Below are 10607 nucleotides of genomic sequence, written 5' to 3'. Positions count from 1 at the left end.
GGGCCCGGGCCGCGCCGTGGGCCCGCGCACAGTGGGAGGGAGTAGGTTTGACTGGGTGAGCAGGCATCGTTCCTCGGTCCTCGTCTCCACTCAGGCGCGTTTTGCAGAAAAGCCCCTCCGGATCCCGCAAACCGCCGCGCACCACCCCCCGCTCTCCCTCCACACAGGAGCGGAGAGAGGAGCACAGGAGAGCCAGGGAGCTCGCTCGCTCGCTACCGGCGGACGGAGAAACCCCACCCCGCCCCGCCCAGCCCCAGCAGCTCGCCGGCCACCGCCGGACCTTCGCCCGCTCCCGCCGGTAATCCGTCTCCGGCTCGACCCCGCGCGCGGCCTCTCCCGCGCTCATGCTTTCGGTCGATTCCCCTTCCCCTTCCCTGGGTTGAATTTCGTTTTTATTCTCTCTGCCGCTCGATTTCCCCCCAGGTCCGCTCGAATTCCGGGGCCCTCGCCGCCGCCTGCGCCGGAGAAGGAGGAGGAGGAGGAAGCGGGAGGAGCGTCGGGGTTTTCGCTTGGCTGACTCCGTCGGTACGGTCGCGGGTTTTGCTTCGCTTGCTCGGATTGCCGGAGGTTCGTCGTCTTCCTTGTTCCGCGAGCCCAGATACCCGCCTGTTCCTCTCGGGGACGGCTCCGATCCGTCCCGCGGCCCGCGGATTCGGCAATCCGGCTGTGGTTTTAGCGTAGCGGCATAGCGTGCTCCACACAAAAGAGGAAGGGGACAAGCGGGGTTGCGGCTGGCTCACGCCGCCCGCCTGGCCCCTGCAGTCGGCCCAGCGTGAACTGGGTGATGAGGGGTGCGGTGAGCGGCGTTGTGAATCAGCGTGGCTTCAATCGGAATTTAGCTGCCTGGTGACGCCTGGCTGCTCCTGCCGGCGCAATTCAGCGCTTGCTTGCACGCTTTGCGCTGGGGGTTTGGAGTTTGGGCACACTATCCATGTCTTGTTGGTGTTTCAGGCATACTGCAGCCTTGCCCATGCTTTTTTAGCTTGTGAGTTGAAGTGAAGGCTACTACATGGGGAGTGCACTTGTGTTGTGTGCAAGCCTTGCCTTGTCTGCAGGGGATAAGGGTGCGTCGGTAGGTAGCTCCGTGCTCGATTGGTCGATTTGCTATCTGCTAAAAGCTCCGGTGGCGCTGCCGGTGTCCATTTGTGAGCTAGAATGCGAAATTATGGAGTATGGTGCATGGTTTAGCATGGCTTGTAGTATGAAGGCATGGTGGTCATGTCCACAAGTGATGTGTCATTTCTGTGGGTGTTAGATCAGCTCTATTAGAGTAAACCAGAGAATAACAAGGTACCTGTATAGTTGTATGGTCGCGTGCCGGTGCACTTTGCCTTATCTTGTGCAGTTGTGCTATATGCTGTATTTCTAGTTCAAATCATGATTCCCTGTTCTTTCTTATATCAGTATGGGCTTGTTTCTTTGCAGGGTATGAGAGACGAAAACAACAGCTAGAGGATAGCTCAGATTAAGCTCTTTCATCAAGGATAGAATGGGTGGCTGCTGCTGTTGTGCATCGAGAGCGGAAGCGGACAGAGCACCGGTTCATATCTATGTATGTAGACCCTGTTTTATGCTCTGTGAATTCACATTGTTCTCTGATTTGTGTGCCACTGTCAACTATCAAATGACCTGACGTCAGTGTCAGGGTGGTCTCTACCATCTTCCTTGCATTTCTTTTATATGAATATCAAATCAGATTATGCACAATCACGATACTCATATATTTATATTTAAGTTGTTTTATGTTTTTTTGCTACTAATTTAAGTTGTTGCTTGTAATACTCTCTGCTCATTTGTTGATCTGGCATGTGCGAGTCATCAGTGGGTGTTCCAGAATTAGCTGATGTTTTACTTGCACATGCTTATAATAGCAGAGTGCTACAAGTTTAACGGCCTTCTTTGCAGTTCTTGGTGCAAGATGACAAATTATGTTACCTATAGCGTGCATCTCCCATTTGTGTGTCTTCAGTTCTTGATGATTTGGCATTGTAGACTCTGGTCTTTAGGAAATATGCTGCTTGCTGTAAACCTGTAATGTTGTCTATGTGATATGTACACACTTTTGCAAAAATGACAGCCACCTTTTTGTTGGTGATTTGCACAAATTACCATGATTAATAATGACTAGGTGTTACCTCTGTTTTATTAAGTTCGGCATTATTAGTCACTTGATGTTGCTAAGACTGTTTGCTTTGCTTTGTCCAGCATCAGCAAAACCAAGAGGAGCATGAACCTTTATCTTCTGCCTTTGATGGATCATCTCCAGCTTCTGCTATAGTCGCAGTTGACACGAATCTGGACACATCCACGCCTGACACTTATCGGGCACCCCCTGCACCATTGCCTTATGATGTTAGTTTGCCAGTTACAGAAAACCCAGGTAAAGCTCTTATGGGCTTTGAGGCTGATTAGGTTTTTTTAGGCTTATTAGAATTAATCTAGTAATGGTAATGATGCAAGCTTATGATTTTTCATGTGCAGATCTGGAGAAGTCAGATATCAAAAGCAAAACAGATGATCAGCAGGAATCTCTGAAGGTGGATGAATACGAATCATGTGAAAAAGGTGCCCCTGAAGATAAGATCGAGGAGGAGGATGTTTGCCCTATCTGCCTTGAAGGTTGTTTTTCTCTTGATCATTTGTTGATACTGTCTTTACTTGGTTGGTTGTGGAACTGGATGAACATGTTTGTGCTACTCTTCCTATGCTGATTTCTTGTTAACAGGGTAAATTGATCAAGAGATTGATCTTATTTAGTTGAAACATAATCATTTGTTATTTCTCTAATGATGGTAGAGGGATATGTTACCCAGAATCTGTCGGTCAAACAAATGCTGGTGTCCAGTTATTTTTCTGCATTTGGTTCAGATGTATGCATTATTAATACATTTATATCAGTGGATGGATAATTCTGCATGTTAAAAATCTTTCTTTATCGGAGCCTTAAACAGTTCACTTGTTGCTGGATGCATGCAACCTGACATAGTGGACCTTTTTGATGAGAAGTAAGCTAGGAACTTCCATCATGCTGTAGTTTCTGGTTGCTGATGCGTGCGACACTCCCATTATCCTCCACTGATGCACCAATGGATGTTCTAAATCTAAGCTATATGTTTTGCTGGACCATAAAATTTCTTTATAATAACCTTTCTTTTTTGTCCTCTCACCAGAATATGATGAAGAAAATCCCCGCTCTATCACCAAATGCGAGCATCATTTCCATCTTTGTTGCATACTCGAATGGATGGAGCGAAGCGAGACTTGCCCAGTCTGTGACCAGGTTAGTATGGTAAAACCCATATAGCTCACTAAAGACACTGCTGTATGTATGTTCATTGTGAGACACGTCGCATGGAGAGGTATACCTTCATAGGTGTTTATGCACCAAAATTCATTCTGAAAAACGCTTAGATACAAACTTTCTGATGATGCCGGTCAATATGAATATAAGAGGACAACCTGTGGATATCTCTTTGACTATATTTGTGACGATTTGTTATTGGCTATCGTCTTCTTTTCAAGTCCCCAGTTTGTGATAATTCCGTTTCTGCACAAATTTTCTTCAAATAAATATGGTACCCTGCCTTGACGAAAACTTCTGGCGCTATGTTGCAGATAACTTTGATAGATGAGATGTATGAATAGCATGTTGACCCTGGTGGATCCTCTCTAGGAGCCCGTGCGCGCCTACCGAGGAGGTTTAGTACTAGTCCTTTTCTCTATGGGGAAGTAAAATCAGCAAACTACTCTGCTCCTAATATGATAGTATGATCTGGTGGAGGAGGTGCTACTGGAATGCATCTTGGGAGAACAAATGGGAAATAATGAAAGGAAGGAACCCGCAAGAAATATGCTCTAAAAAAAACCATCCATCCCTGTGTTTATACTAGCATTTGTGTCAAGTTTATGGTAACAGGAGGATTAGCAGGCTGCATCTGCAATATGCACTTCATACTAGTCAAAACTCTGAATCTAGCTCTCTTTATTTTTCGTGCTTTCTGGATTTTGGGTCGCGTTTTTCTGATTCGTCGAGCGTCTGTATAAACCATCGCATACTAGATATAGGGTGACAGCAAGTATAAAAGAACTGGTTCTGAACTGTGTCTTCATTTGTACATTCTTACCCCTGAATCTTCTCCTGTCGGCGATCCGAGCTGTCTCTGTTCGTCTTATGTTTCTTGTTGAGTAATCCTCTTATGTTTCTTGTTGAGTAATCCTTCTCCCGGGGCGGCGCATAGTTTTATCCGCCGGCAGAATTGGTCTTTAGCTGCTGATGTTGCTCTCGTTGACAAATATGTGCGAGCTGAGCTCCCTGTCCGGGTATTATGGGTGATGGATTTGTCATGGTTATTGTTGCGTGTAATCCCATGAAGGTTGACCTTTGAACAGGTCTGGCTGTGACAGCGAAGCCACACTTGAGACTTCATCAAGCGGTTTTGGTAGGAAATGCTGCGCTGCTCTCTTGGGCCACAAGTGCCTGCAGTCCGAGGACGTTGACACGGTCTCTCCAAGCACATTTACTTGGCAATATCTTGGATAAAACAGGGTTGTGTGTATCTAAGTCAACTGACATTTTCGTATGTCCTAAGACAATCTTAGAACGCACAACTTCTGTCGTAAAGTCGCAAGACTGCGGTTTTTACGATAATTTAGTTGGTCTGAGATATTCTTATGTCTTGAGACGATTCTAAAAAGTTACTTCAATATAGTCTTTTCTGAAGATTTTTTGGGAAATTGCGGTGATAGAAAAGGAATTTGGAGTTACACTTCTCGAAATTAGATTTAGATTTAGACTTAAGAAAATCTCAAATGCGTTTGGAAACTGAAATCATGTGTCCATTGCGGTCGGAAATGAATGGCGCTGAGCCGTTGTATCACGAACGAACAAATCCAAGACATTGTATCAAAACGGACATATTCTCTCACTCCCTACACTGAGGTCATGTATGACATGATCCCATTCAGCTTAGCGGCTATCTAATTCGTGCAGCAATGGAAGAGAAAAAAGATCCTCACCCCCGGCGATGTCGTGGCCAGACATGTCGTGGCGCGGCCGCGGAGCTTCGTAGGCATTCCCCCAGAGTTGTTCTTGGCCTAAGGAATAGCGTTTATGAATTTTGATTAACAAAACCGACCAATTTTGCTGTATTAGACTAGCCACAGTGCATAGTAACATACACAAATTCCTAGACTATGTTACTACCTTCATAATGGGTAGTAACATAAGTGTGGTAATATGCAAAGCTTTATTTATTAGGTTATAGACTCATATTGCATTGGGACATGTGATGTTACAGTAACTAGCTAAGTTACTGTAACTACCTCTCTCCTCATTAACTCATTGCCACATAAGCAAATTTGTTGAGTTGGACTCGATGTTACTGCTGAAGTTACTCCCACCGTGGCTAGTCTTATGCAGTTCGCCTTCGAGAGAAATCAAGTCGTATGATTATTCTTAAATGAATCCTGGTAGCTGATCTGGCAAACGGATGGCGAGCGTGGAAGAATTCTATCCTCCGCCAATGGGCATTTATAAAAGGTCGCCTGGAAACACTGCGGCAACTGCATGTGGGTCCCGAACTGTTCCGGCCCCACTTGCAGAGGCACACGTTAATTCCATGGCGAGGGGCGGTGCCGTTTAAATGCTTGAGCAAGCTGGTTTCTTGGTAGTTGGTCGAGGACTCTTCCACTCTTCGCTACGGTTTGCCCGGTCCAGGTCGAGGTCCAGCACACTGGACAGCACTGCGAGTGGGTCCGGGCCCACATACAGAGACACATTGTATGGTGCGACGAGGGCCCACGTGCACCGGGCCGCTGCCTAGCTGGCCGGCCTTCCTTGGATGGACGTGGTCGCGCCCTTGTCCTCTTCTATAAACCGCGCGTCGACTTCGCCGCCCGGCTCGCTGGCTGGAGCTGTGGATGTAGCTGCGGCCTGTGTGTGGGACATGGACGGACGCGACCACCGTAGGAGGCTGTCGGCGTCGGGGTCCGGCCGGCGGGAGCGGCTCGGGCCGGCGCCCAGCCCCGCGTGGTCGCAGCAGCTCTCCGTCGGCAGCGGCCGGGCCAAGTCGCTGTTCCGGTCCATCGGCGTCTGGTTCAGCTCCCTCTCCACCCCCTCGTCTCCCACCTCCGCCAAGAAGAAGAGGTCCAAGCAGACGCCGACGCCGGCGCCGGCGCATGACGACGCGATCAAGAAGCCGCCTTGTAAGCCGTCCCTTCTCCCTAACAGCCGGCCGGCCGGTCTGCTTGTTGATTAACTATCCCCTTCGTCACCGTGACTGTGCTGCTGTTATTTTGTTGCAGCGTTCGGCTACGGCACCGGGCGGGCGTTGATGCTCCGGGGAGGAGCGGGAGGAGGAGGAGGGCTGTACGGCGGCGGGAGGCGGAGGAGCTTATCGCAGACGACGCAGCAGCAGTACCAGTTCCAGAGCTCGGTGTTCACCATGGAGGAGATCCTCAAGGCCACCAGCAACTTCTCGCCGGCGCTCAAGATCGGGCAGGGCGGCTTCGGCGCCGTGTACAAGGGCGTGCTCCCGGACGGCACGGTGGTGGCGGTGAAGCGCGCCAAGCAGCGGATGCAGAACCCGCACGTGGACGTGGAGTTCCGGAGCGAGGTCAAGATCATGGCGCGCATCGAGCACCAGAGCCTCGTGCGCTTCTACGGCTACCTGGAGCAGGGCGAGGAGCGGGTGGTGGTCATCGAGCACGTCCCCAACGGCACCCTCCGCGAGCACCTCGACCGCCGCCACGGCCGCTTCCTCGAGCTCGCCGCCCGCCTCGACGTCGCCATCGACGTCGCGCACGCCGTCACGTACCTGCACATGTACTCCGACCACCCCATCATCCACCGCGACATCAAGTCGTCCAACATCCTGCTCACCGCCTCGCTGCGCGCCAAGGTGGCCGACTTCGGCTTCGCGCGCCTCGGCGCCGGCGGCCTCGGGCACGGCGAGGGCGGCGGCGGGGGAGCGAGGCACGTGTCGACGCAGGTCAAGGGCACCGCGGGGTACCTCGACCCGGAGTACCTCAAGACGTGCCAGCTCACGGACCGGAGCGACGTCTACTCCTTCGGCGTCCTCCTCGTCGAGATGGTGTCCGGGCGCCGCCCCATCGAGCCCAAGCGGGAGATGAAGGAGCGGCTGACGGCGCGGTGGGCGATGCGGAAGCTCGTCGAGGGGAAGGCGGCAGAGGAGGTGCTGGACCCGTGCCTGCTGCGGACCGGCGCGGCGGCCACGGCCGTGGAGGCCGTGCTGGAGCTGGCGTTCCGGTGCATGGGGCCCGTCCGCGACGAGAGGCCCAGCATGGACGACTGCTGCCGCTCGCTCTGGGCCGTCAGGAAGACGTACAGGGACACGGTGTCCGCCATGGCCGCCGCCGCCGACGCCTTCTCCGACCGGGCCAGCTCCTCCAGCGCCAGCACCGGCACCAGCACCACCGGCGATTTCTGCCGGATGTAGTTTTGTTTTGATTTGGCCTTCTTCTTGTAAATATTTATTTTATTTTTGAGAACGCGACACGTGAACTATATAGCTTTAAAGACTTGGTTGATCAAATGGGCCAATTGACCATGAACCAAGCGACTGTAATTAAACACTTAACGTAATACTTATACAAATTAAAGTTTGCATTAGAGAATACCGTGTGACTTTTCATGATACTTTTGCTACAAGAAATCTATCTTGCAAGGTTGATTGACTTGTAACATAGTATTAACATTGCTACGATTTGCTATCGCTCAATGCCAATTTCGTGACATAATGGTATTGGATATGCACAATAGCAAAATATGTAAGTTGAATGAAATTTGTAATTTGGATAAGTGAATTTTGTGAGAGAAAGAGTAGTTGGAGGAGGAATAAAGCTGGGGAAAGAAGAAAGAAGGACAATTGTTGGATCTTAATCTATTGGCCCCAAAATCGACTTACCCAAAATAAATTTTCAAGTGACTTACACATAGCCAGTCAGCTTATTACATGCTTCATAATGGTGATGTCTCTGCCCAGGCCTGAGCAGCTATGGCAATGGCCCCAGGTCTAACAACAACCCTGCCAATTGCCTTTTGCAGGGTATAAGAAATCATCAGAGTGAATCACTCAAGATAGTTTAGCCCTAAGCATGACCTGGTCCTAGTTCCACCCCTGAACTGAAGGATCACATGTTGACTCATCAAGGCATGTCGATTTTGTGCATCGTTATGTTACTCAATACCATTGTAACATGTGACTGCCTACAATCATTTTCAGAGTATCGTTGTTCATATTTATGTCCGCAGCCTGAAACTCCTCACGCTCAACCAGGCAATAGGGAAGGACACTTAAGTGGAGTCTCAGTCCACTTGCTAATGTTATTTATTTCGTGTTTGTTTTTAGGTCCCACAAGGTTACATGAATTGCGACATGTGTTCTAGTCTATTTGTTTTGGGGTTTATCATCCACTTTCTGTATTTGTCCAATACATGACCCAAAAGGCTGAGGCATCACACAATTTTTTTGGTTTTATATGTATACTTCTAACAGGTTCAACAACTATGTGAGCTTATGCATCTTCCAAAATCTTGAAAAATCAGGTCTCCATCCAGCAACATCCATATTAGTTTCAGTGAAGAACTATATGGGTGTGTGAGTGCATCATCTGCCAATCGCACCTATGTATCCATATCTTATCCATTGCACAGACGTGCTGGCAAGGACATTGGATCCCGTGGTGTGCCAACATTGAGTTGCAATGTTGGTTTGAAAGTGTGACATCCTGATTATAGCCACAAACAATTGCTCTAAGTGTCTATCAACTTAGGTCACAAAAAAGATGCTAGGGAAGATCATTTATGACCCCCCCTCCCCACCCCCAATTCTTAAGGATCACAAGATTTTAGGACTATTCCATAGCTTTTTACCGTGAAATACTATTTTGAGTCCATCGGTATGCCGGTACTTTCAAAATGGGATAATGGTTTTATGAGTTATAGATATTCTTGCAAAGTGTTAAAGATCAAACCCCCAAGACCCTCTATAACCTCAGTATTCCTAGTCCATCTCTCATTGTTTCATTTGTTTGGATCCTCCAACCATGCTCCATCCAGAACTTCCAACTCCCTTCGAAAAAGATAACCGTTTGCATTTTGTGCAAATCAAATTCTCTAAGTGAGGTATTTAGATTGTAGGAATGCTACATAAGCTGTTCAACTCATGTTCAGTTCCTCCGAGTGACTTATGTCGGAGACTCCAAGTCAGCTAGTTTGAACACAAAAGTCTCATTCGGTCCCTCTGATTAGTTTGACCTGGACACTCCAAGAGGCATATTTGTATCTTGAGCACTATGACCATCATTGTTAGGCCCCTCCGAGCTAGATTATGCTTGGCCCTCCGAGCTAGTGTAAAATTGACATTTGGATTGGTATAATTCCTCCGAGAAAAACACTTGCAGCCTCTGTATTGTACACAAAAAGTGTGCAACAGTCGCATTTCTATGTCTAGCCTACATATACCTGTTGGGGAACGCAGTAATTTCCAAATATTTCCTACGCACACGCAAGATCATGGTGATGATATAGCAACGAGAGGGGAGAGTGTCCGTCCACGTACCCTCGTAGACCGTAAGCGGAAGCATTATGACAATGCGGTTGATGTAGTCGTACGTCTTCACGATCCGACCGATCCAAGCACCGAACGTACGACACCTCCGAGTTCAGCACACGTTCAGCTCGATGACGATCCCCGGGCTCCGGTCCAGCAAAGCTTCGGGGATGAGTTCCGTCAGTACGACGGCGTGGTGACGATGATGATGCTCTACTGGCGCAGGGCTTCGCCTAAACTCCACGATGATATGACCGAGGTGGAATATGGTGGAGAGGGGCACCGCACACGGCTAAGGAACGATCCGTAGATCAACTTGTGTGTCTAGGGTGCCCCCCCGCCCCCGTATATAAAGGAGCCAAGGGGGAGGAGGCGGCCGGCCAAGGAGGGCGCGCCAAGGGGGGAGTCCTACTCCCACCGGGAGTAGGACTCCCTTCTTTCCTAGTTGGAATAGGAGAAGGGGGGGAAGAGGAGGAAGAGGGGAAGGAAAGGGGGGGCGCCGCCCCCCTTCCCTTGTCCTATTCGGACTAGGAGGGGGAGGGGCGCGCGGCCCCCTCCTGGCTCCTTCTCTCTTCTCCCTCGTGGCCCATGTAGGCCCATTAACCCCCCGGGGGGTTCCGGTAACCTCCCGGTACTCCGGTAAAATGCCGATTTCACCCGGAACCATTCCGATGTCCAAACATAGGCTTCCAATATATCAATCTTTATGTCTCGACCATTCTGAGACTCCTCGTCATGTCCGTGATCACATCCGGGACTCCGAACAAACTTCGGTACATCAAAACTTGTAAACTCATAATAAATCTGTCATCGAAACGTTAAGCGTGCGGACCCTACGGGTTCGAGAACTATGTAGACATGACCTAAAACCATTCTCGGTCAATAACCAATAGAGGGACCTGGATGCCCATATTGGTTCCTACATATTCTACGAAGATCTTTATCAGTCAAACCGCATAACAACATACGTTGTTCCCTTTGTCATCGGTATGTTACTTGCCCGAGATTTGATCGTCGGTATCCAATACCTAGTTC

At 49.4% G+C, this 10607-nt stretch overlaps 2 protein-coding genes across 4 annotated transcripts; both read left to right on the top strand.

The window, feature by feature from the left end:
- Positions 1 to 140: 140 nt before the first annotated feature.
- Positions 141 to 4136, top strand: LOC119324838 (probable E3 ubiquitin-protein ligase RHB1A). Of its 3 annotated transcripts, none has more exons than XM_037598605.1 (7): positions 141 to 298; positions 424 to 525; positions 1426 to 1552; positions 2206 to 2380; positions 2482 to 2619; positions 3171 to 3280; positions 3616 to 4136. In XM_037598605.1, exons 3-7 carry the CDS (start codon positions 1490 to 1492, stop codon positions 3643 to 3645), a joined length of 516 nt encoding a protein of 171 aa, XP_037454502.1. In that variant the 5' UTR covers positions 141 to 298; positions 424 to 525; positions 1426 to 1489; the 3' UTR covers positions 3646 to 4136. The 3 variants fall into 3 exon arrangements, with proteins under 3 accessions (XP_037454502.1, XP_037454501.1, XP_037454503.1); XM_037598604.1 differs by having other exon boundaries at positions 424 to 567; XM_037598606.1 differs by lacking the exon at positions 424 to 525 and having other exon boundaries at positions 147 to 298.
- Positions 4137 to 5825: 1689 nt separating this feature from the next.
- Positions 5826 to 7586, top strand: LOC119321156 (calmodulin-binding receptor-like cytoplasmic kinase 2). Its single transcript, XM_037594965.1, has 2 exons — positions 5826 to 6204; positions 6304 to 7586. Exons 1-2 carry the CDS (start codon positions 5841 to 5843, stop codon positions 7455 to 7457), a joined length of 1518 nt encoding a protein of 505 aa, XP_037450862.1. The 5' UTR covers positions 5826 to 5840; the 3' UTR covers positions 7458 to 7586.
- The last annotated feature ends 3021 nt before the right edge of the window (positions 7587 to 10607 follow it).

Source organism: Triticum dicoccoides, chromosome 6B (genome assembly GCF_002162155.2).
Source record: "Triticum dicoccoides isolate Atlit2015 ecotype Zavitan chromosome 6B, WEW_v2.0, whole genome shotgun sequence".
Lineage (NCBI taxonomy): Eukaryota > Viridiplantae > Streptophyta > Magnoliopsida > Poales > Poaceae > Triticum > Triticum dicoccoides.
Note: the sequence above shows the minus strand (reverse complement) of the source record. Positions and strands in the feature narration are given on the sequence as shown.